Source organism: Drosophila ananassae, chromosome 3R (assembly GCF_017639315.1).
Source record: "Drosophila ananassae strain 14024-0371.13 chromosome 3R, ASM1763931v2, whole genome shotgun sequence".
NCBI classification, from domain to species: domain Eukaryota; kingdom Metazoa; phylum Arthropoda; class Insecta; order Diptera; family Drosophilidae; genus Drosophila; species Drosophila ananassae.
In genome coordinates, this window is record NC_057930.1 from 7558609 (window position 1) to 7583221 (window position 24613).

General features: G+C 36.0%; 9 protein-coding genes across 9 annotated transcripts; 3 read left to right on the plus strand and 6 right to left on the minus strand.

The window, feature by feature from the left end:
* Positions 1 to 428: 428 nt before the first annotated feature.
* LOC123257380 (histone H2A) lies at positions 429 to 803 on the minus strand. The gene has a single exon (XM_044716199.1). The coding sequence runs from the start codon at positions 801 to 803 to the stop codon at positions 429 to 431; it is 375 nt and encodes a 124-aa protein (XP_044572134.1).
* A 223-nt stretch (positions 804 to 1026) lies between these two features.
* Positions 1027 to 1444, plus strand: LOC123257486 (histone H2B-like; the record flags this gene model as incomplete). The annotated part of the gene is made up of 1 exon (XM_044716672.1): positions 1027 to 1444. A coding segment is annotated over one exon (372 nt), but the record flags the coding sequence as incomplete, so codon positions are not given.
* A 404-nt stretch (positions 1445 to 1848) lies between these two features.
* LOC123257468 (histone H1-like) lies at positions 1849 to 2764 on the minus strand. The gene has a single exon (XM_044716652.1). The coding sequence runs from the start codon at positions 2748 to 2750 to the stop codon at positions 1938 to 1940; it is 813 nt and encodes a 270-aa protein (XP_044572587.1). The 5' UTR covers positions 2751 to 2764; the 3' UTR covers positions 1849 to 1937.
* A 1025-nt stretch (positions 2765 to 3789) lies between these two features.
* LOC116655982 (histone H3) lies at positions 3790 to 4313 on the minus strand. Its single transcript, XM_032454975.2, has one exon. It carries the CDS (start codon positions 4225 to 4227, stop codon positions 3817 to 3819), a length of 411 nt encoding a protein of 136 aa, XP_032310866.2. The 5' UTR covers positions 4228 to 4313; the 3' UTR covers positions 3790 to 3816.
* A 129-nt stretch (positions 4314 to 4442) lies between these two features.
* On the plus strand, positions 4443 to 10666 carry LOC116656007. Its single transcript, XM_044716200.1, has 3 exons — positions 4443 to 4824; positions 6903 to 7138; positions 10300 to 10666. Exons 1-3 carry the CDS (start codon positions 4515 to 4517, stop codon positions 10612 to 10614), a joined length of 861 nt encoding a protein of 286 aa, XP_044572135.1. The 5' UTR covers positions 4443 to 4514; the 3' UTR covers positions 10615 to 10666.
* Positions 7960 to 10100, minus strand: LOC6504929 (histone H3). Its single transcript, XM_032455073.2, has one exon. It carries the CDS (start codon positions 10013 to 10015, stop codon positions 9605 to 9607), a length of 411 nt encoding a protein of 136 aa, XP_032310964.1. The 5' UTR covers positions 10016 to 10100; the 3' UTR covers positions 7960 to 9604.
* Positions 10667 to 11163: 497 nt separating the features above from the next.
* LOC116656006 (histone H2A) lies at positions 11164 to 11538 on the minus strand. Its single transcript, XM_032455075.2, has one exon. The coding sequence runs from the start codon at positions 11536 to 11538 to the stop codon at positions 11164 to 11166; it is 375 nt and encodes a 124-aa protein (XP_032310966.1).
* A 4444-nt stretch (positions 11539 to 15982) lies between these two features.
* Positions 15983 to 16421, plus strand: LOC6506069 (histone H2B). Its single transcript, XM_001967760.4, has one exon. It carries the CDS (start codon positions 16033 to 16035, stop codon positions 16402 to 16404), a length of 372 nt encoding a protein of 123 aa, XP_001967796.1. The 5' UTR covers positions 15983 to 16032; the 3' UTR covers positions 16405 to 16421.
* Positions 16422 to 16943: 522 nt separating this feature from the next.
* Positions 16944 to 17693, minus strand: LOC6506068 (histone H1). The gene has a single exon (XM_001967761.4). It carries the CDS (start codon positions 17691 to 17693, stop codon positions 16944 to 16946), a length of 750 nt encoding a protein of 249 aa, XP_001967797.3.
* Between the last annotated feature and the right edge of the window lie 6920 nt (positions 17694 to 24613).

A 24613-nucleotide genomic window follows, 5' to 3' on the forward strand; every position in this document is an offset into this window, starting at 1 on the left:
GAAACTAGATATAATTTATTATAATTCAGAAAGCAGAATTTTACTTAATTTAGAAACGAAATAAACGGTATACTACTAGAAACTACATTTTTGTTTTTACATATATGCACACACAATAATCACACTCTTCACACAAGCTCTATATGTATATTATTGAAAATTCTTGAATGATTTTAAGTGAAATTTACATTCAACGTGGTTTTCTTTCATTTTATTTCAATCATTCATAATAGCGACAAAAATGTTTTCGCTTTTATTCTTGTTAATATATTGTTTATACATTTTGTTATTGTAATGTAAACTAGTGCTAATCTTGTAGTTGAAAATTTATATTCTTTTGAAAAAGTGTGGTCGTCCTGAAAAGGACGTTTGGGTTTATAAATGTGTTTATGTACAAGTATTCTGTATTCAGGGCCGTAATTAAGCGTTTAGGCCTTCTTCTCGGTCTTCTTGGGCAAAAGCACAGCCTGGATGTTGGGCAACACGCCACCCTGAGCTATGGTGACACCAGAGAGCAGCTTGTTCAACTCCTCGTCATTGCGAATAGCCAACTGGAGATGACGGGGAATAATCCTAGTCTTCTTGTTATCACGGGCAGCATTGCCAGCTAACTCGAGAACTTCAGCTGCCAGGTATTCCATAACGGCAGCCAGGTAAACAGGAGCGCCGGCACCAACGCGTTCAGCATAGTTGCCTTTGCGGAGCAGACGGTGAATACGTCCGACGGGGAACTGAAGACCAGCACGATTCGATCGGGACTTTGCCTTTCCCTTCACTTTTCCACCCTTGCCACGACCAGACATTTTTTTTTACTTTACGATAATTCACTTCACACACGAATAATGGTGGCGAACTATGGACCACCAATTTATACTTATGCCTTTATCCCTGCTTTCAGTTGGGGGTAGGTCGTTTCTGATGAAATTTTTTAAAAGTAGACCTGAAAACCTTGCTCGAATAAAAGTACTAAGCCGAACGGCTGTTGGGCGCAAATATTATTGTGAAGTGAAGTGAATTTGAAAGTAACTATGCCGCCGAACCAGTGGAAAGGCAGCCAAGAAGGCTGGCAAAGCTCAGAAAAATATAACCAAGAATGATAAGAAGAAGAAGCGCAAGAGGAAGGAAAGCTATGCTATTTACATCTACAAGGTTCTGAAGCAGGTTCACCCTGACACTGGAATTTCGTCTAAAGCTATGAGTATAATGAACAGCTTCGTAAACGATATCTTTGAGCGTATTGCTGCTGAGGCTTCGCGTCTGGCTCATTACAACAAGCGCTCGACCATCACCAGTCGGGAAATCCAAACGGCTGTTCGTCTTCTCCTGCCTGGAGAGTTGGCCAAGCATGCCGTTAGTGAAGGAACCAAGGCTGTCACTAAGTATACAAGCTCCAAGTAGATTGCTCGCTTGCTGGGCAGAATGATCCAAAAAGGCCCTTTTCAGGGCAACAACATCATTTTATCAAAGAACACCAAATTTTTAATAGAAGACAATAAAATAATTTCTTATTAATTCTTAAAGAAACACCATTTTTTAAGAAACACATTAGTAAATAAATAAACATCTTAACCTTACCTTACCTACCATAGTAGACTTTTATTATTTTTATTATTATTAGTTATACCTTCATAAACAAACGAGTAGAATGATGCTGGGCGTCGTTTTTCTATATTACATTAAATAATTGATATTTTTTATGTACAGGCGTACATTGCATAGGCATGCAACCAAATTTTCAAATTTTCTATTGCAATTTCGAATCCAGTATTGTTTTTAAGATACTCTCCTAAAAAGTCAAGTTGAAAAAAATTGATAATTTCTTTCTCTTTAAAACATATCTTGTAGCCCTGAAAAGGGCTTGTTTAATTTAATTTTAGATTTCGAAATCTAAAATTTCGATTGCAAACATGTGCAATTTTAATGCACATTATTACAATTTATTTTTTTGCTGCCGTGGTCTTAGCTTTTGGCTTCTTTGCGGTAGCAGGAGCAGCGGCTTTCTTCACAGTCTTTTTGGGCTTAGCAGATGCAGCTGGTTTAGCCTTTGGGGCTTTAGCTGCCTTTGGTTTGGCTGATGATGGCTTCACCTTTGATGCTACTGCTTTTGCCTTAACGTTACCAGATTTCTTAGCGTCCTTTGCCTTGGCCTTCTCGGTCTTTTTCTTTTCAGCGGTCTTCTTAGTAGCCACGGCTTTTTTAGTTTTGGGCTTCTTGTCGGCAGCTCCGGCGGCCTTTTTAGTGGTGGCTCCGGTCTTCTTGGTGGATACCTTCTTGGTTTTAGTTTTTTTCTCAACAGAAGAAGGCTTTGGCTTGGGCTCCTTCTTGGCAGAAGCTGACAGTTTAAACGAACCAGAAGCACCCTTTCCCTTCGTCTGGATCAGCTTACCGTTGGCAACGGCAGACTTCAGGTACTTCTTGATGAAAGGAGCCAGCTTCTGAGCATCGCATTTGTACGTGGCAGTAATGTACTTCTTGATTGCTAGGAGGGACGAGCCCCCACGCTCCTTCAAATTCTTTATTGAAGCGTCTACCATTTGTTGAGTTGGCGGATGCGATGGTGGTGCAGTGGTCTTCTTCGCCTTTGTGGCAGCGGAGCCCGTTGCCTTTTTGGCTGTTACTTTCTTCTCAACCGGTGCAGGTGGAGCTGCCACAGGAGACGCGGATGTAGCTACTGCTGAATCGGACATTTTTAAATTTTTATTCACAGAAATAAACTTTTTTTTATGCAAAAAATAGCCCGCGACCCACATCCAAAGTCCCTTGCTCGGATGAGAATCGAGGAGGAGAGCAGTTTGACTATGTGTTTGGCACAGTTCATTTGTGTTACAAATGTTTTTTCGAAGGGTGTAATTATTTTTTACTATTTCATTCTTAAAATGATATAATGTTGATTTTTTTAAATTGCGTTTTATTCTTAAATATTCAAAATTTAATAAAAACTTTTTTCAATTGCCGTATATAGATCGGTTGCTTTTTATTGAGTACTCGAAAGTGCACGTTTACGTTAATATCTTAAATATTTTACATTAAAACATCGTTAAAAATATAAAATGATTGTATTATTGTTGATATACAAATGAATGTTATAAATTGAACTTTCAACTACCAGTTATGCAAATAATAATTTTATTTTTATATAATACTCATACTTAAATATAGCTTTTAAAATGACCCTTTCCTGGATAAAATGTGCGCTTTCATTTGACATAAAGAAACTGTTTTGGTACTAAAAAATATAGTTTTTCTAAAAGAATATAATTTTAAATTGTTTTGTTTTTTCTAATAAATCTTCTCTATTTTACATTCTGGAAGTAATTCATATTTTTTATATTTGGCTATGTATACCAGTGAAAGTCTCACATTGAACTATAATTACCAGTTATAATAGCCTTCAAAAAATAACCTTTACTTTAGTTTTCACTTAATAAATAATAATCTTCTAATATAATACAAACTCTTAGTTAATTTTAAAATGCATAATAGAAATTTGTATATTAAATAATATCATTTCTTATAAAATTTTAATTTTTTTTTGTTTGACATATTTTAAGTTTTTCTTTATATATTTACCAATTTATGACTTAAACAGCTAAATGCTAATATTAATATTCTGTAAAGAGTGCTCTCAATAAAAACATATATATATTTTGCTATACATTTATTAAATATATTTTTCTTTGCCTTCCAAATCTAAAAACTAATTCTTTTGGGTTATATATCAATAGGTACTCAAATCTCATTGAAAATAACATTGTGGTCCTGAAAAGGACCGATTTTTTTTTAAATATATGGGCTTCCAATTGACAATTATTCAATTTAAGCGCGCTCTCCACGGATACGACGAGCCAGCTGGATGTCTTTGGGCATAATAGTAACGCGCTTGGCATGAATGGCGCACAAATTGGTATCTTCATACAGACCAACCAGATAGGCTTCGCTAGCTTCCTGCAAAGCCATCACAGCCGAGCTCTGGAAGCGCAAATCTGTCTTGAAGTCCTGAGCTATTTCACGCACCAACCGCTGGAATGGCAGCTTGCGGATCAACAACTCGGTACTCTTCTGGTAGCGACGGATTTCACGGAGAGCCACAGTTCCGGGACGATAGCGATGGGGCTTCTTTACTCCTCCGGTGGCTGGAGCACTCTTCCGTGCGGCCTTTGTAGCCAGTTGTTTGCGTGGCGCCTTGCCACCAGTCGATTTACGAGCAGTCTGCTTTGTACGAGCCATTTTAATTTCCAAATTCACTGTTCTCTTCGCGCCTCTAAAAACACAATAAACGTGCTGCCCGTTGCGCTACCTCTTTATATACCAGAAACGCCGAGGGTTGAAAAGAGGGAGATAGAACAACATGCCATTTCGATCAATCGGGTTTCGGAAGAGCGAGAAAAATATATCGCTCGGAACTCTTCGTATTCTCATTGAATCGGTATAAAGAGCAGCGCACCGATCTGACAAAATTAGTTCTTCAGTGACTTTCGTGCAGTGTGTTAATATAAAAAGAAAAAGATTGAAAAATGACTGGTCGTGGTAAAGGTGGCAAGGGCTTGGGAAAAGGTGGCGCCAAGCGTCATCGCAAAGTCTTGCGTGATAACATCCAGGGTATTACAAAGCCAGCTATTCGCCGTTTGGCTCGTCGTGGCGGTGTGAAGCGCATCTCTGGTCTTATCTACGAGGAAACTCGTGGAGTCCTGAAAGTGTTCTTGGAGAACGTTATTCGTGACGCCGTCACCTACACCGAACACGCCAAAAGGAAGACAGTGACGGCCATGGATGTTGTTTATGCTCTGAAGAGACAGGGACGCACTCTATACGGCTTCGGCGGTTAAAATTATTTTTGTACAGCCTGTACTTCAACTATACAATCGGTCCTTTTCAGGACCACAATTTCTTGAACAAAAAAAGAGAATAAAATTTGAAATAGTACCGTAATGATCGATCGTAGCCTTAGAAACTAGATATAATTTATTATAATTCAGAAAGCAGAATTTTACTTAATTTAGAAACGAAATAAACGGTATACTACTAGAAACTACATTTTTGTTTTTACATATATGCACACACAATAATCACACTCTTCACACAAGCTCTATATGTATATTATTGAAAATTCTTGAATGATTTTAAGTGAAATTTACATTCAACGTGGTTTTCTTTCATTTTATTTCAATCATTCATAATAGCGACAAAAATGTTTTCGCTTTTATTCTTGTTAATATATTGTTTATACATTTTGTTATTGTAATGTAAACTAGTGCTAATCTTGTAGTTGAAAATTTATATTCTTTTGAAAAAGTGTGGTCGTCCTGAAAAGGACGTTTGGGTTTATAAATGTGTTTATGTACAAGTATTCTGTATTCAGGGCCGTAATTAAGCGTTTAGGCCTTCTTCTCGGTCTTCTTGGGCAAAAGCACAGCCTGGATGTTGGGCAACACGCCACCCTGAGCTATGGTGACACCAGAGAGCAGCTTGTTCAACTCCTCGTCATTGCGAATAGCCAACTGGAGATGACGGGGAATAATCCTAGTCTTCTTGTTATCACGGGCAGCATTGCCAGCTAACTCGAGAACTTCAGCTGCCAGGTATTCCATAACGGCAGCCAGGTAAACAGGAGCGCCGGCACCAACGCGTTCAGCATAGTTGCCTTTGCGGAGCAGACGGTGAATACGTCCGACGGGGAACTGAAGACCAGCACGATTCGATCGGGACTTTGCCTCCCTTCACTTTTCCACCCTTGCCACGACCAGACATTTTTTTTTACTTTACGATAATTCACTTCACACACGAATAATGGTGGCGAACTATGGACCACCAATTTATACTTATGCCTTTATCCCTGCTTTCAGTTGGGGGTAGGTCGTTTCTGATGAAATTTTTTAAAAGTAGACCTGAAAACCTTGCTCGAATAAAAGTACTAAGCCGAACGGCTGTTGGGCGCAAATATTATTGTGAAGTGAAGTGAATTTGAAAGTAACTATGCCGCCGAAAACCAGTGGAAAGGCAGCCAAGAAGGCTGGCAAAGCTCAGAAAAATATAACCAAGAATGATAAGAAGAAGAAGCGCAAGAGGAAGGAAAGCTATGCTATTTACAGAGCTGGGAAAACATCGATAGTTGGCATATTCGAGGTTTTCGAGGTTTTTCATACAAATATTCGATAGTATCGAACTAAAAAAATTATAAATCAAGTTTAAGTTGCATTTAGAGTAAATAATAAAAAAACTTCTTAAAGGCCATTCTTTATTCGAATAACAAAACATAACAAAATCTCATAATCATATGAAGTCGCTTATAACAAAGGAAGAAATGAAATAATTCACAAAAGATTCTTATGAATAGGTTAATATATTCTAAATTTGTACACTGACGACTAATATTGTAATATGAGTTCAATGCTATAGCCTCAACGGTTTGTATCTTCTGTTTTGAGTTACACATGCTATAACCTAGTCTAAGGTTTTAGCAGGTATAACTTAGAACAGAAAATACTAACCGTTGAGGCTATAGCATTGAACTCATGTTACAGTATTAGTCTTCAGTGTAACTAGCTAACTATTCATTGATTGAATAGTTTGAGATCCACATATTTTTATTGAGAAAGGATAATATATCCACGTTTTTGGCCTTTAGTGATGCTCTCCTAGCAGAAATAATTTGTCCCGTTTTACTAAAACTCCTCTCAGACTCAGTCGATGATGCTTTTAGATACCTACCTTTATCGTATTCGCCTTGCAAAAATTTGTCCATTTTCTCCGCCAACACCAATATTAACTTTCACGTGTAGATCTCCGCAGTTGTTCGCCAAAAGTAAAGATGTGCAAGCTTGCCACTATCGTTTACTATCGGCACTCAAACATCGATAGTGGTTCGCAAACCCAAATATTCGATATATCGATACTATCGTGAGTGGCCGACCCAGCTCTAGCTATTTACATCTACAAGGTTCTGAAGCAGGTTCACCCTGACACTGGAATTTCGTCTAAAGCTATGAGTATAATGAACAGCTTCGTAAACGATATCTTTGAGCGTATTGCTGCTGAGGCTTCGCGTCTGGCTCATTACAACAAGCGCTCGACCATCACCAGTCGGGAAATCCAAACGGCTGTTCGTCTTCTCCTGCCTGGAGAGTTGGCCAAGCATGCCGTTAGTGAAGGAACCAAGGCTGTCACTAAGTATACAAGCTCCAAGTAGATTGCTCGCTTGCTGGGCAGAATGATCCAAAAAGGCCCTTTTCAGGGCCACAACATCATTTTATCAAAGAACACCAAATTTTTAATAGAAGACAATAAAATAATTTCTTATTAATTCTTAAAGAAACACCATTTTTTAAGAAACACATTAGTAAATAAATAAACATCTTAACCTTACCTTACCTACCATAGTAGACTTTTATTATTTTTATTATTATTAGTTATACCTTCATAAACAAACGAGTAGAATGATGCTGGGCGTCGTTTTTCTATATTACATTAAATAATTGATATTTTTTATGTACAGGCGTACATTGCATAGGCATGCAACCAAATTTTCAAATTTTCTATTGCAATTTCGAATCCAGTATTGTTTTTAAGATACTCTCCTAAAAAGTCAAGTTGAAAAAAATTGATAATTTCTTTCTCTTTAAAACATATCTTGTAGCCCTGAAAAGGGCTTGTTTAATTTAATTTTAGATTTCGAAATCTAAAATTTCGATTGCAAACATGTGCAATTTTAATGCACATTTTTACAATTTATTTTTTTGCTGCCGTGGTCTTAGCTTTTGGCTTCTTTGCGGTAGCAGGAGCAGCGGCTTTCTTCACAGTCTTTTTGGGCTTAGCAGATGCAGCTGGTTTAGCCTTTGGGGCTTTAGCTGCCTTTGGTTTGGCTGATGATGGCTTCACCTTTGATGCTACTGCTTTTGCCTTAACGTTACCAGATTTCTTAGCGTCCTTTGCCTTGGCCTTCTCGGTCTTTTTCTTTTCAGCGGTCTTCTTAGTAGCCACGGCTTTTTTAGTTTTGGGCTTCTTGTCGGCAGCTCCGGCGGCCTTTTTAGTGGTGGCTCCGGTCTTCTTGGTGGATACCTTCTTGGTTTTAGTTTTTTTCTCAACAGAAGAAGGCTTTGGCTTGGGCTCCTTCTTGGCAGAAGCTGACAGTTTAAACGAACCAGAAGCACCCTTTCCCTTCGTCTGGATCAGCTTACCGTTGGCAACGGCAGACTTCAGGTACTTCTTGATGAAAGGAGCCAGCTTCTGAGCATCGCATTTGTACGTGGCAGTAATGTACTTCTTGATTGCTAGGAGGGACGAGCCCCCACGCTCCTTCAAATTCTTTATTGAAGCGTCTACCATTTGTTGAGTTGGCGGATGCGATGGTGGTGCAGTGGTCTTCTTCGCCTTTGTGGCAGCGGAGCCCGTTGCCTTTTTGGCTGTTACTTTCTTCTCAACCGGTGCAGGTGGAGCTGCCACAGGAGACGCGGATGTAGCTACTGCTGAATCGGACATTTTTAAATTTTTATTCACAGAAATAAACTTTTTTTTATGCAAAAAATAGCCCGCGACCCCACATCCAAAGTCCCTTGCTCGGATGAGAATCGAGGAGGAGAGCAGTTTGACTATGTGTTTGGCACAGTTCATTTGTGTTACAAATGTTTTTTCGAAGGGTGTAATTATTTTTTACTATTTCATTCTTAAAATGATATAATGTTGATTTTTTTAAATTGCGTTTTATTCTTAAATATTCAAAATTTAATAAAAACTTTTTTCAATTGCCGTATATAGATCGGTTGCTTTTTATTGAGTACTCGAAAGTGCACGTTTACGTTAATATCTTAAATATTTTACATTAAAACATCGTTAAAAATATAAAATGATTGTATTATTGTTGATATACAAATGAATGTTATAAATTGAACTTTCAACTACCAGTTATGCAAATAATAATTTTATTTTCATATAATACTCATACTTAAATATAGCTTTTAAAATGACCCTTTCCTGGATAAAATGTGCGCTTTCATTTGACATAAAGAAACTGTTTTGGTACTAAAAAATATAGTTTTTCTAAAAGAATATAATTTTAAATTGTTTTGTTTTTTCTAATAAATCTTCTCTATTTTACATTCTGGAAGTAATTCATATTTTTTATATTTGGCTATGTATTCCAGTGAAAGTCTCACATTGAACTATAATTACCAGTTATAATAGCCTTCAAAAAATAACCTTTACTTTAGTTTTCACTTAATAAATAATAATCTTCTAATATAATACAAACTCTTAGTTAATTTTAAAATGCATAATAGAAATTTGTATATTAAATAATATCATTTCTTATAAAATTTTAATTTTTTTTGTTTGACATATTTTAAGTTTTTCTTTATATATTTACCAATTTATGACTTAAACAGCTAAATGCTAATATTAATATTCTGTAAAGAGTGCTCTAAATAAAAACATATATATATTTTGCTATACATTTATTAAATATATTTTTCTTTGCCTTCCAAATCTAAAAACTAATTCTTTTGGGTTATATATCAATAGGTACTCAAATCTCATTGAAAATAACATTGTGGTCCTGAAAAGGACCGATTTTTTTTTAAATATATGGGCTTCCAATTGACAATTATTCAATTTAAGCGCGCTCTCCACGGATACGACGAGCCAGCTGGATGTCTTTGGGCATAATAGTAACGCGCTTGGCATGAATGGCGCACAAATTGGTATCTTCAAACAGACCAACCAGATAGGCTTCGCTAGCTTCCTGCAAAGCCATCACAGCCGAGCTCTGGAAGCGCAAATCTGTCTTGAAGTCCTGAGCTATTTCACGCACCAACCGCTGGAATGGCAGCTTGCGGATCAACAACTCGGTACTCTTCTGGTAGCGACGGATTTCACGGAGAGCCACAGTTCCGGGACGATAGCGATGGGGCTTCTTTACTCCTCCGGTGGCTGGAGCACTCTTCCGTGCGGCCTTTGTAGCCAGTTGTTTGCGTGGCGCCTTGCCACCAGTCGATTTACGAGCAGTCTGCTTTGTACGAGCCATTTTAATTTCCAAATTCACTGTTCTCTTCGCGCCTCTAAAAACACAATAAACGTGCTGCCCGTTGCGCTACCTCTTTATATACCAGAAACGCCGAGGGTTGAAAAGAGGGAGATAGAACAACATGCCATTTCGATCAATCGGGTTTCGGAAGAGCGAGAAAAATATATCGCTCGGAACTCTTCGTATTCTCATTGAATCGGTATAAAGAGCAGCGCACCGATCTGACAAAATTAGTTCTTCAGTGACTTTCGTGCAGTGTGTTAATATAAAAAGAAAAAGATTGAAAAATGACTGGTCGTGGTAAAGGTGGCAAGGGCTTGGGAAAAGGTGGCGCCAAGCGTCATCGCAAAGTCTTGCGTGATAACATCCAGGGTATTACAAAGCCAGCTATTCGCCGTTTGGCTCGTCGTGGCGGTGTGAAGCGCATCTCTGGTCTTATCTACGAGGAAACTCGTGGAGTCCTGAAAGTGTTCTTGGAGAACGTTATTCGTGACGCCGTCACCTACACCGAACACGCCAAAAGGAAGACAGTGACGGCCATGGATGTTGTTTATGCTCTGAAGAGACAGGGACGCACTCTATACGGCTTCGGCGGTTAAAATTATTTTTGTACAGCCTGTACTTCAACTATACAATCGGTCCTTTTCAGGACCACAATTTCTTGAACAAAAAAAGAGAATAAAATTTGAAATAGTACCGTAATGATCGATCGTAGCCTTAGAAACTAGATATAATTTATTATAATTCAGAAAGCAGAATTTTACTTAATTTAGAAACGAAATAAACGGTATACTACTAGAAACTACATTTTTGTTTTTACATATATGCACACACAATAATCACACTCTTCACACAAGCTCTATATGTATATTATTGAAAATTCTTGAATGATTTTAAGTGAAATTTACATTCAACGTGGTTTTCTTTCATTTTATTTCAATCATTCATAATAGCGACAAAAATGTTTTCGCTTTTATTCTTGTTAATATATTGTTTATATATTTTGTTATTGTAATGTAAACTAGTGGTAATCTTTTAGTTGAAAATTTATATTCTTTTGAAAAAGTGTGGTCGTCCTGAAAAGGACGTTTGGGTTTATAAATGTGTTTATGTACAAGTATTCTGTATTCAGGGCCGTAATTAAGCGTTTAGGCCTTCTTCTCGGTCTTCTTGGGCAAAAGCACAGCCTGGATGTTTGGCAACACGCCACCCTGAGCTATGGTGACACCAGAGAGCAGCTTGTTCAACTCCTCGTCATTGCGAATAGCCAACTGGAGATGACGGGGAATAATCCTAGTCTTCTTGTTATCACGGGCAGCATTGCCAGCTAACTCGAGAACTTCAGCTGCCAGGTATTCCATAACGGCAGCCAGGTAAACAGGAGCGCCGGCACCAACGCGTTCAGCATAGTTGCCTTTGCGGAGCAGACGGTGAATACGTCCGACGGGGAACTGAAGACCAGCACGATTCGATCGGGACTTTGCCTTTCCCTTCACTTTTCCACCCTTGCCACGACCAGACATTTTTTTTTACTTTACGATAATTCACTTCACACACGAATAATGGTGGCGAACTATGGACCACCAATTTATACTTATGCCTTTATCCCTGCTTTCAGTTGGGGGTAGGTCGTTTCTGATGAAATTTTTTAAAAGTAGACCTGAAAACCTTGCTCGAATAAAAGTACTAAGCCGAACGGCTGTTGGGCGCAAATATTATTGTGATTATTTATTTATTTATTGAAGTAACAATTATCTGTTATCTGTTATTTATATATACAATTTTTAAAATTAATTAATTATAATTAAGAATTAGGAAAATTATTCAAAAGAAAAACAAACAATTTAGATTTTATTACATCAAGGGATAATTCAGGGGAAAATAAATGGGACAATAGATTATAATTTTTACAAATAACACGAAAAGGATCATGGTCCGCAAAATTTGATCTACAAATTGGTAACCAAAGGGGTCGGAAGGACCTGGTTGACCTATTTGGAACAGAAAATTTGATTTTTTCAAGTAAAAGATGAGAGTCAACTTGACCAAGAATGAGTTTATGAAGGAGCATGGCCCCAGCACAAGTACGACGTACCTGCAATGGTGGCAGGTCTAATAACTTTAGCCGACAACTATATGGTGGAAGAAGACCATCTGAGTCCCAGTTTAAATATTTTAAGGCAAATAAAAGAAACTGCTTTTGCACTGATTCAATACTTCTTTGATGAACCATATACTGCGGACTCCAAACGCATGAACAGTATTCAAGGATCGGACGAATCAAAGAGATATACAACGTTTTAGTGGTAAAGGGATCATCAAACTCTTTTGACCAGCGCTTGATAAATGCAAGTACTCCTCTGGCTTTATTAACTGTTAGAGAAATATGTTCATTAAACGACAGCTTGTGATCGAAAAGAACTCCAAGATCATTCATTAAGGAAACACTATCTAAAAAGTGATTCCCAAGTGAGTACGAGATGACATGAGGCGTGCTACGGTTAAACGACATAACCTTGCATTTTGAGCAGTTTAGTGAGAGGAGATTATTAGAGCACCACAAGAATACTTCGTCAAGGTCAAACTGTAGATGTCTATGAAGAAAGTGGTCAGAGTAAGAAAAACAGAGCTTTACATCATCAGCATACATAAGTGTAGTAGCATAGCTCACTACACTAGGCAAGTCGTTAACAAAGAGGATAAATAGAAGAGGTCCTAAGTGACTGCCTTGCGGAACACCAGATGTTACTTTTATAACATGAGATGTGATGTTCTTGAACAAAACCCGCTGCGTACGATTAGATAGATATGAAGTCATCCACTTTATGATATTAGAAGGGAAACCCATAAGATAAAGTTTCTGGAGAAGGAGACGGTGATTAACAGAATCGAAAGCTTTGCTAAAATCGGTGTAAATAACATCGGTTTGCATTCGTTTAAGAAAACCCTTATGGACGACGGAAGTGAATTCTAGCAAATTGGTTGTTGTAGAACGATTTTTGACAAAACCATGCTGGGTGGAGGAAATTATGCTTTTACAATGATGTTGCAGTTGCAATGTAACCATTTTCTCCAGCAGCTTGGGAATAGCAGAAAGTTTAGCAATACCACGGTAGTTATCAATAAGTATTTTAGAACCTTTCTTATGAAGTGGAATAATAAAAGATTCATTCCATCTCTTGGGAAGGCATGAAAGGTCCAAAGATAAATTGAATAGGGTAGTAAGAGGATAGCATAGAATATCGGAGCAGTACCTAAGAATACAGCTCGGGACGTTATCAGGACCAGAAGAAAAAGAGATATCCAAGGTTGAAAGAGCATTAGAAACATCAAGATGATTAAATTTAGACAAGTAGATATTGTTTATATACGGAATATTATACGGGTATGTAGAATTTAAATTATAAGAATCGGACGAATAAGTTGATTGAAAGAATGATGCAAAGAGATTTGCAATACCATGATCTGAAGAATCAGAAATATTTTTATAAGATAGGGAAGGAGGAAAAAGACTGGATTTACGTTTCATATTGACAAACGAATAAAAGGAGCTCGGATCATTTCGGAAGTTAGCCTTACAATTTAAAATATAGCGCTTATAAAGTTGATTATTAAGAAGAATAAACTGGTTACGAATGTAAAGAAAGTTTGTCTGATGAAACAAAGAACCAGACTTAAGAAACATTTTGTAAGCTCTAGATTTCCTGTTCTTAAGACGAGAAAGGTGTTTGTTAAACCATGGCGGTTTCGTTGATGAAGACGATGAAAGTACTGGAACAAATTTGTCCAACGCGTTGTGGATTACCTCATAAAAAGAATCAGTAGCAGCATCAATACAGTTAAAAGATGAAAGATATTCCCAGTCAATTCCAGCTAAATGATTGCGAAGAGCATTGTAATCCGTTTTTCGGAAACATTTAGAACGATACTGAGCCTCATAGTTATGCATATTAGGGAAATCAATTAACACCGAAACCAATAGTGTGGGATGGTGTACATCTTCAGGAAGCGATAGTGGTGAAGACCGATTTACAGTGACAGAGGATATTCTATTACAGAAAATAAGGTCTAGGGACCTGCTAAGTGTGTTAAGGATGGGGTTAATTTGGGAAAGAGCAATTTCAATTAGTTCATCAATGAAGTCGTTATGGCAACTAGAATGCAAGGAATTGTCATCATCACACGGGATCCAGGAGATTTGGGGAAGGTTGAAATCACCCATGATTAGGACAAAATCAGAGTCATTGACTAATGATAAAACGTACTTGATAGCATTAAGGTGATGAAAATATACCGTATCATCAACCGATGGAGGTATATAAGAACAGGTCATGAAAATATGAGACGGACCAACAGTTATTTTTACTGCGATAAACTCGATTCCAAACTGATTCGGGAAAGTTATTAGTTCAGCCGAGTATTTAATACTAACAGCAATGAGGACACCACCACCAAAAGAAGGCCTATCCAATCGAAACACAGTGTAGTTTGGAACAAAAATTTCATAATCAGAGACAGAGGAATTAAGCCAGGTTTCAGTAAGTGCAATAGCATCAAATTCAAAAGAAGCACTCTTAGTAAAAAATTGGCTCAGTTTACCCAGAATACTTCGAACGTTTTGGTAGCAGCAAGAAAAAACATTATTACTCAGTTTTTTGGAGCTGAATCGGCAAAGTTGTGATTCAGAGGGTCTTTAGCTAAAAATTCATGAATAATACTGTGCTCGGGCCAGGCTGACGGATCAAGTGCTTTTTCAAAGTAGGATTCAGGAATTACAATTTTGAAAGAGGATATGTTACGCTTATGTTTAAAATTAAACTTAAAGACCGCTAAATCATTAGGAGCTACCTTAAGATGTTTTAAGAGGTGACTCCTGACATCATCCACAGTGGCATCCGGCACGAGGCGGGATACGAATATGGCTTTACGAGGTGCAACAGCTCTCAGCGAAAGCCCAGAGGATTTTAACTCAGGCGCCACACCAGTGAGAGGCCTAGGTGACGGAGCCACAGGAACCTGGAGGTTTACCAACGATGGAGTATCCAGGACAATAGGTGGAGCAAGACTCATTGACGATTCCATTGGCAGACTTGGTGAATGGATCACTTCCACAGGAACAATAGGAGGCGATGAAGTATTAGGAGTTAAGAATTTATCCGAATGAATCACATGAGAAGCAGGAGTGCCCAATAGATTGACCGCCATCGGGTTATTATTCGGAATTTTTCTCCTTGGAGATTCACTTAGTAACTTGAGACCAAGAAATTGGGTCTCAAGTGTAAGGAATTGCTCATTAAGTGCAGCAAACTGCTTACGGACATCAAGAAAACCGTTTCTCGTCTGCTTCATGAAGGTCCGCATCTCAGACTCGATCTCTCTGCAGGCAATACAAGACCATGTCAGACCAATATTCTTAGTTATGAGATCGCTTATCCGTCCATTATGCCCACCACCAGCACATTTAATATGTGAGCAGTTGTTGCAAAGCCAGCAGGAAAGATACGAATCTCCAGTGATGGATCCTCCAAACTCGCATTTCTTAGCAGTGCAAATTAGACTCATTATTTACAGAGATTTGTCCACTGTAGTGAGAGCGAGAAGAGTTCAATGGTAGAGTTCAAAGAGTTCAGTGGTAGAGAGGCACGTTCAGATCAGGCACGTCGAAGAGAATACGTAACAAAAGAGATACGAATGTTACGAATAACCGCTTCAGAGTAACAATGATATAACGGGATTACTCGATCGGAGAATAGACTCAGGAATATATATATTATATATGAATATTCGCAGGGCACGGCAGAAATAATAGTGAGGAATAATATTATTTTTAAGAAGTGTGTGGATAATGAACTACGTAAGTCAATTATCTCAGTCAATGATACGCGAAAAGAGGAGTCTCGTATCAAAGATATATGTAGATATATGTAGGTAATAAGAAGAGAGCAATCGCAAAAAACACGTCGGGATACGGCAAAGTCAGAGGAAAGACTTGAAGTGAAGTGAATTTGAAAGTAACTATGCCGCCGAAAACCAGTGGAAAGGCAGCCAAGAAGGCTGGCAAAGCTCAGAAAAATATAACCAAGAATGATAAGAAGAAGAAGCGCAAGAGGAAGGAAAGCTATGCTATTTACATCTACAAGGTTCTGAAGCAGGTTCACCCTGACACTGGAATTTCGTCTAAAGCTATGAGTATAATGAACAGCTTCGTAAACGATATCTTTGAGCGTATTGCTGCTGAGGCTTCGCGTCTGGCTCATTACAACAAGCGCTCGACCATCACCAGTCGGGAAATCCAAACGGCTGTTCGTCTTCTCCTGCCTGGAGAGTTGGCCAAGCATGCCGTTAGTGAAGGAACCAAGGCTGTCACTAAGTATACAAGCTCCAAGTAGATTGCTCGCTTGCTGGGTAGAATGATCCAAAAAGGCCCTTTTCAGGGCCACAACATCATTTTATCAAAGAACACCAAATTTTTAATAGAAGACAATAAAATAATTTCTTATTAATTCTTAAAGAAACACCATTTTTTAAGAAACACATTAGTAAATAAATAAACATCTTAACCTTACCTTACCTACCATAGTAGACTTTTATTATTTTTATTATTATTAGTTATACCTTCATAAACAAACGAGTAGAATGATGCTGGGCGTCGTTTTTCTATATTACATTAAATAATTGATATTTTTTATGTACAGGCGTACATTGCATAGGCATGCAACCAAATTTTCAAATTTTCTATTGCAATTTCGAATCCAGTATTGTTTTTAAGATACTCTCCTAAAAAGTCAAGTTGAAAAAAATTGATAATTTCTTTCTCTTTAAAACATATCTTGTAGCCCTGAAAAGGGCTTGTTTAATTTAATTTTAGATTTCGAAATCTAAAATTTCGATTGCAAACATGTGCAATTTTAATGCACATTATTACAATTTATTTTTTCGCTGCCGTGGTCTTAGCTTTTGGCTTCTTTGCGGTAGCAGGAGCAGCGGCTTTCTTCACAGTCTTTTTGGGCTTAGCAGATGCAGCTGGTTTAGCCTTTGGGGCTTTAGCTGCCTTTGGTTTGGCTGATGATGGCTTCACCTTTGATGCTACTGCTTTTGCCTTAACGTTACCAGATTTCTTAGCGTCCTTTGCCTTGGCCTTCTCGGTCTTTTTCTTTTCAGCGGTCTTCTTAGTAGCCACGGCTTTTTTAGTTTTGGGCTTCTTGTCGGCAGCTCCGGCGGCCTTTTTAGTGGTGGCTCCAGTCTTCTTGGTGGATACCTTCTTGGTTTTAGTTTTTTTCTTAACAGAAGAAGGCTTTGGCTTGGGCTCCTTCTTGGCAGAAGCTGACAGTTTAAACGAACCAGAAGCACCCTTTCCCTTCGTCTGGATCAGCTTACCGTTGGCAACGGCAGACTTCAGGTACTTCTTGATGAAAGGAGCCAGCTTCTGAGCATCGCATTTGTACGTGGCAGTAATGTACTTCTTGATTGCTAGGAGGGACGAGCCCTCACGCTCCTTCAAATTCTTTATTGAAGCGTCTACCATTTGTTGAGTTGGCGGATGCGATGGTGGTGCAGTGGTCTTCTTCGCCTTTGTGGCAGCGGAGCCCGTTGCCTTTTTGGCTGTTACTTTCTTCTCAACCGGTGCAGGTGGAGCTGCCACAGGAGACGCGGATGTAGCTACTGCTGAATCGGACATTTTTAAATTTTTATTCACAGAAATAAACTTTTTTTTATGCAAAAAATAGCCCGCGACCCCACATCCAAAGTCCCTTGCTCGGATGAGAATCGAGGAGGAGAGCAGTTTGACTATGTGTTTGGCACAGTTCATTTGTGTTACAAATGTTTTTTCGAAGTGTGTAATTATTTTTTACTATTTCATTCTTAAAATGATATAATGTTGATTTTTTTAAATTGCGTTTTATTCTTAAATATTCAAAATTTAATAAAAACTTTTTTCAATTGCCGTATATAGATCGGTTGCTTTTTATCGAGTACTCGAAAGTGCACGTTTACGTTAATATTTTAAATATTTTACATTAAAACATCGTTAAAAATATAAAATGATTGTATTATTGTTGATATACAAATGAATGTTATAAATTGAACTTTCAACTACCAGTTATGCAAATAATAATTTTATTTTTATGTAATACTCATACTTAAATATAGCTTTTAAAATGACCCTCTCCTAGATAAAATGTGGGCTTTCATTTGACATAAAGAAAATGTTTTGGTACTAAAAAATATAGTTTTTCTAAAAGAATATAATTTTAAATTGTTTTGTTTTTTCTAATAAATCTTCTCTATTTTACATTCTGGAAGTAATTCATATTTTTTATATTTGGCTATGTATACCAGTGAAAGTCTCACATTGAACTATAATTACCAGTTATAATAGCCTTCAAAAAATAACCTTCAAAATATTTCAGTCATCACTGTGGACGGAAGACCACGAGGTGACGATCTGCATGCCCTGGCGTGCGCGAGGAAACTCTATATATAGCAAAAGAATTAAAAAATTTCTGTAGGCAACCGATGTAAATGAATTATATACCAATCCAAAGGTATTGTTTCAATTAGATACTTTTTGTCGAAACATATTCCATAAGTTATTTGGTTTGGGAGAAATTAGGGTGAAAGTAAAAAAATTGTTAATCACTAAAGTGGGGCTGGTGGACACATTTTAGTCCCCAGATCGAATATATTCGCATTCTAGAGCTAAATACGCGTCGATTGGACCTCAATGGACCCGATCCGACATTTCATTCAGAAGTTATTCGAAAAATTCGATGTTTTCTTCTTCTTCAAAATGAAGCCAGTTTGCGTCGGTTTGTCGGTTTGTCTGTTTGCACTATTTTTTTCTTAACAATCCTGAAAAAAATTGGAAAAGGTTTGTTACTATCATATGAGCAACTATTGTGCAACAATTTTTTTTAAATACCTTATGCTTACGTCAAAATATTAAAAAAACTTTGTTAATTAAAAATTCATAACTTTATAATTAAGAAAGATATTAAAAAGATTTACACCGTTGCAAGGGTTTTTTAAATATCTATTTCACTTTCTTTGAGACCAAACATCTATATAGTAACATATCAACAAAATTTCTTTAAGTGTATATCAGTAAATTTTGTAAACCAATTTTGTAAACCGAAGCTGAAGCCTTTTGTATTGTAAAAAGCTTCAGCGAGGGTAGCTATAAAAGGGACTTAGAGCCCCAAAGTTAAGTTAGTTCTGAAACTCCAAAAATTCTAAGCAGTTTTAAAAAAATCACACTGTATCAAAAACGGAACTCAAATAAAAATATATTTTTTAAAACTATTTTTGAAGAAGATATTTAATTGGCGCAGTCGGTAGGATGTGTAAAAGTGACCAGTGATCAATCGAGATCATAGAACATCGTTGAAGTATTTTGTGCTAATGCAACTGCAGCCTTAATACTAACCGCGAGTGTTAATCGCTATTCACATCCGCAAAAGAACTTACGTGTTAGTTTCAATTTGTAGCCCACTTTTCGAAGTGTGACTGCTACCGAAAATATACAAAACACAAAAACTTAAAATAAATTAGTAGCCCGCTTTCATAGTGTGACCGCTACCGAAACAAATAAGAAATACGAACATTACAATGGCCGAACCAGTAGCACAAGTCCAGTTACTCTCCGAGCTACACCTTAATCAGGCTTTAAGCCAGATTAGGCAAGTTCCCAATTTTAATGGAAGCACCAGGGAATTAAGTGCATTCATCAGACGGATCGAATACATTTTAAATTTGTATCCATCAACTGATCCGCGTCAAACAGCTGTATTCTTCAGTGCAATCGAGATGCAATTATCAGGAGATGCCCAGCGAGTGTCACAGATATCAGCAGCAACCAATTGGCCCGATCTAAGGATTGCTCTCATCGATGAGTATAAAACCCAAACCCCATGCGAGGAATTACTAAGACGACTCTACAATACCCCTTTCAATGGAAGCATTCGTAAGTTCGTCGAGGATCTAGAATATAAAATATTTGTCATAACAAACAAATTGTCGTTAGAAAATAACAATTTAAATACAATGATTTATAATAATGCCATGAATAATACTGTAAAAGATGTAATAATGAGAAAACTTCCTGACAGGTTATTCATGACATTAGCAAGGCACGATATAACTACAGTCAGTAAACTTAAACAAGTAGCACAACAAGAAGGTTGTTATGATTCTGGTTCTGATAAAGTTAAATCACAACATAATTCAAAACAAAACGGACAAGATAGGAGAAATTATCAAAGAAATAATAATTTCCAAAGAAATAATTCCTTTTATAATAATAATAATCAACAAAATTATAATCAGCAAAGTAACTATAGACAACCAAATAATTTCAATCAACAACAATTTCAACAGGAATTGCAGCAAAATTTAAATCATGGTAGAGCTCAGAATCCTATGAATTATCAACAGCCAACATCTTCTTTACAAGGTTATAATTCTAACAAACCAGTGAAAAGACAGCGTGAATATTCAAGCGATCAATCTAGAATGGAAATCGAAAATTTTCATCAAATAGCCTCGGATCCAATAGAAGAAATAGAAATCCTTACATCAGAATAACTATTAACAATCGCGCATTTAAATGTGTAATAGATACAGGAAGTTCAATAAACCTAATAAAAGAAAATTATTTTAATTTCCCACAAACATTAAAAACGTTAGAAGTACACACAATTAATGGTGTAATTAAATTAAATAAGTCCGTAAATTTTAAATCAAGTAAACTTTGTCCGATCGATCAACCATTTTGGGTTCACAATTTTTCGCAAAAATATGACATATTGATAGGAAGAGAGTATTTAGAAGCATGTGAAGCAATTATTAATTATAAACAGGAAACAGTCACTTTGAGCGGATTTGTTTTTTCCATGATATATAACCACGAAGATTTCAAGAATTCCGAAATTGAAACATTGGAAGATTATCTCAGTCCACCTTCATCTGAGGATATATCTTTTAATTTTGCAATTAATAATGACTTAGAAGAAAATAATAAATTTCGAATAAATCATCTTAATAAAGAAGAAAGAACTAAATTAAATAACATTTTATTTGAATTTAGGGATATCCAGTACAGGGAAGGTGAAAATTTGACCTTTACCAGTGCTATAAAACATTCAATCCAAACCAAACATGAAGATCCTATTCACAAAAAACCTTATAAATACCCCCAAGCTTATGATCAAGAAGTAGAAGTCCAAATTAAAGAAATGATGAATCAGGGAATAATACGTAAATCGAAATCCCCTTATTGTTCTCCAATATGGATAGTCCCAAAGAAAGAAGATGCATCAGGTAAAAAGAAATTTCGAATAGTAATAGACTATCGAAGTCTAAATGAAATAACTATTGATGATAAGTATCCGATACCAGTTATGGATGAAATACTTGACAAACTTGGAAAGTGTCAATATTTTACAACAATTGACCTTGCCAAGGGTTTCCATCAAATTCAAATGGATGAAAATTCTATTTCAAAAACAGCTTTTTCTACTAAAAATGGACATTACGAATACACACGAATGCCATTTGGTCTGAAAAATGCGCCTGCAACTTTCCAACGTTGCTTGAACAATTTATTAGAAGATTTAATATACCAGCATTGCCTTGTTTACATGGATGACATAATTATATTTTCTACTTCATTAGAAGAACACATATTGTCCATAAAAAAGGTGTTTTCAAAACTTCGAGAAGCTAATCTTAAACTTCAACTTGACAAATGTGAGTTTATGAAAAAGGAAACTGAATTCCTTGGACATATAATAACAACAGAAGGAATAAAGCCAAACCCCCAAAAAATTGAGGCAATACAAAAATTTCCAATACCAAAAACTCAAAAAGAAATAAAATCATTTTTAGGTCTCTGTGGATTTTATAGAAAATTCATACCTGATTTTGCTAAAATTGCAAAACCTATGACTGTAAACTTAAAGAAAGGTTCCACTATAAATTCAACCAATAAAGAATATTTAGAAGCATTTGAGAAATTAAAACTTCTTATTACATCAGACCCAATTTTAATTTACCCTAACTTTGAAAAATTATTTTCCTTAACAACAGATGCTAGCAATGTCGCCATAGGCGCAGTATTATCGCAAAATCATAAACCTATTTGTTATGCAAGTAGAACTCTTAATGAACATGAAATTAATTATTCAGCAATAGAAAAAGAGCTTCTGGCTATAGTCTGGGCCACTAAATATTTTAGGTCTTATCTCTTTGGTAGAAAATTCGAAATCCTTAGCGATCATAGACCATTAGTTTGGCTTCATAATATAAAAGAACCAAACATGAAACTACAAAGATGGAGAATAAAATTAAACGAGTTTGACTTCACTATTAAATATTTGCCGGGAAAGGAAAACCAGGTAGCTGATGCTCTGTCAAGAGTGAAGCTAGAAGAAAATTTTTTAGGAGAAACACCGGATAATACCGAGTCATTACCCACCATAGCAACAGTTCATAGTGCACATGAAGACAATCAGAATTATATAGAAATAACGGAAAGACCTTTAAACTATTACAATAGACAAATTGAATTTCATAGAGGAAACTCAAATGAAGTCAAATTGAGCCAATACTTTCATAAAACCAACCTTAAAATAATTTATAAAGAAATGACCCATGAATATGCAAAAGAATTAATTAAAGAATATTTGTGCTCTAAAAAAAGTGTTATTTATTTTCCTTGTGAAATGGACTTCATAATATTTCAAAATGCTTATATAGAAATCATCAGCCCAAACAACTTAACCAAAGTTATGAAAACTAGTACAATATTAACAGATGTCCAAACATTCGCCGAATTCAAGGAAATTGTCCTTAAAGCTCACGTAGAATTATTACATCCAGGAATAGAAAAACAAACAAGCCTTTTTAAAGAAAAATATTATTTTCCCGATTATCAGAGATTAATTCAGAATATTATAAATGAGTGTGAAATTTGTAACCTTGCTAAAACAGAACACAGAGATACAAAACTTACATTTGAATTAACCCCAGAAACCTTTAACCCCAGAGAAAAATATGTTATAGATTTTTACATGATCAATAATAAACAATTCTTATCTTGCATTGATATTTATTCCAAATATGCTGCTTTAATAAATGTCAACAGTAGGGATTGGTTAGAAGCAAAAAGGGCATTACTCATGATATTTAATGTAATGGGTAAACCAAAAGAAATTAAAGTCGACAAAGACTCTGCATTTATGTGCTCAGCATTGCAACTTTGGCTGCAATCAGAAGATGTAAGAATAACTATAACCACAAGTAAAAATGGCGTTTCTGACATAGAGAGATTTCATAAAACTATTAATGAAAAATTAAGAATTATAAATTGTGAACGGAATCCTGAAAATATAATTACTAAATTTGAAACAATCGTTTATATTTATAATCATAAAACAAAACATAGCTCTACAGGTAGAACACCAGCAGACATTTTTATTTTCGCCGGAACTCCAAGTTATAATATTCAAGTGAATAAAATAAAGAAAATAAACAAGCTTAATAAAAATCGTCATACATTCGATATTGATACTAGGTATAGACAAGCTCCACTTATAAAATCTAAAACAACAAATCCTTTTAGGAAGACAGGCCAAATTACACAAACTGACGAAAAACATTATGTAGAAAAAAATAGAGGTAGAGAAATCACACACTATAAATCGAAATTTAAAAAGAAAAAGAAAATTAATACCAGCAAATATAATAATTCCAGATTTCCACCGGAAGACAACCCAGCTTAATAAAATTATCTTTTATATAATAACTTTATTATGTCTTATATATCATGCCATGTGTCAGAACATAGATATCAATCCAATTCAAGCAAAAAATGGATACTTAATTTTCCAAACAGGTAACATAGATCTTCCCACTAATTATGAATATCATTGTCTCACAGTCAATTTAACTAAAACTGAACAAACTTATAAAAATCTAATGGAACAAACACGAGAATTTGAACATTTGGATCAAATTCAATATCTAAAAGAAAAATTAAATAGAGAAATGAATGGAATAAAAATTGCTCAACGAAACAAGAGAGGACTTGCAAATTTTGTAGGTACCTTTTATAAATATTTATTTGGCACATTGGATCAACAAGATAGGGAAGAATTAGAATCAAAAATTGATAACTTGTCCGAAAATAGTATGCAGATCAACGAATTAAATAAAGTTATTGATGCAATTAATAAAGGAATAGAAACAGTAAATCGTTTAAATGAAAACCAAAATGAAAACCAAAGGTTAGCAATCCTTATTTTCAATTTACAAGAATTTACAGAGTACATAGAAGACATTGAATTAGGAATGCAATTTACAAGATTAGGCATATTCAACCCAAAGCTCCTAAAACATGACCCGCTTAAACATATTAATTCAGAAAAATTGTTAAATATTAAAACATCTACTTGGTTACAAGTTAATACTAACGAAATATTGATAATTTCTCATATTCCTCGTACTATTATTAAAACCCCCATTTACAAAATTTTACCGTATCCGGATCAGAATCAGAATATAATAACCGAAACATTGCATGATAAATATTACATAAAA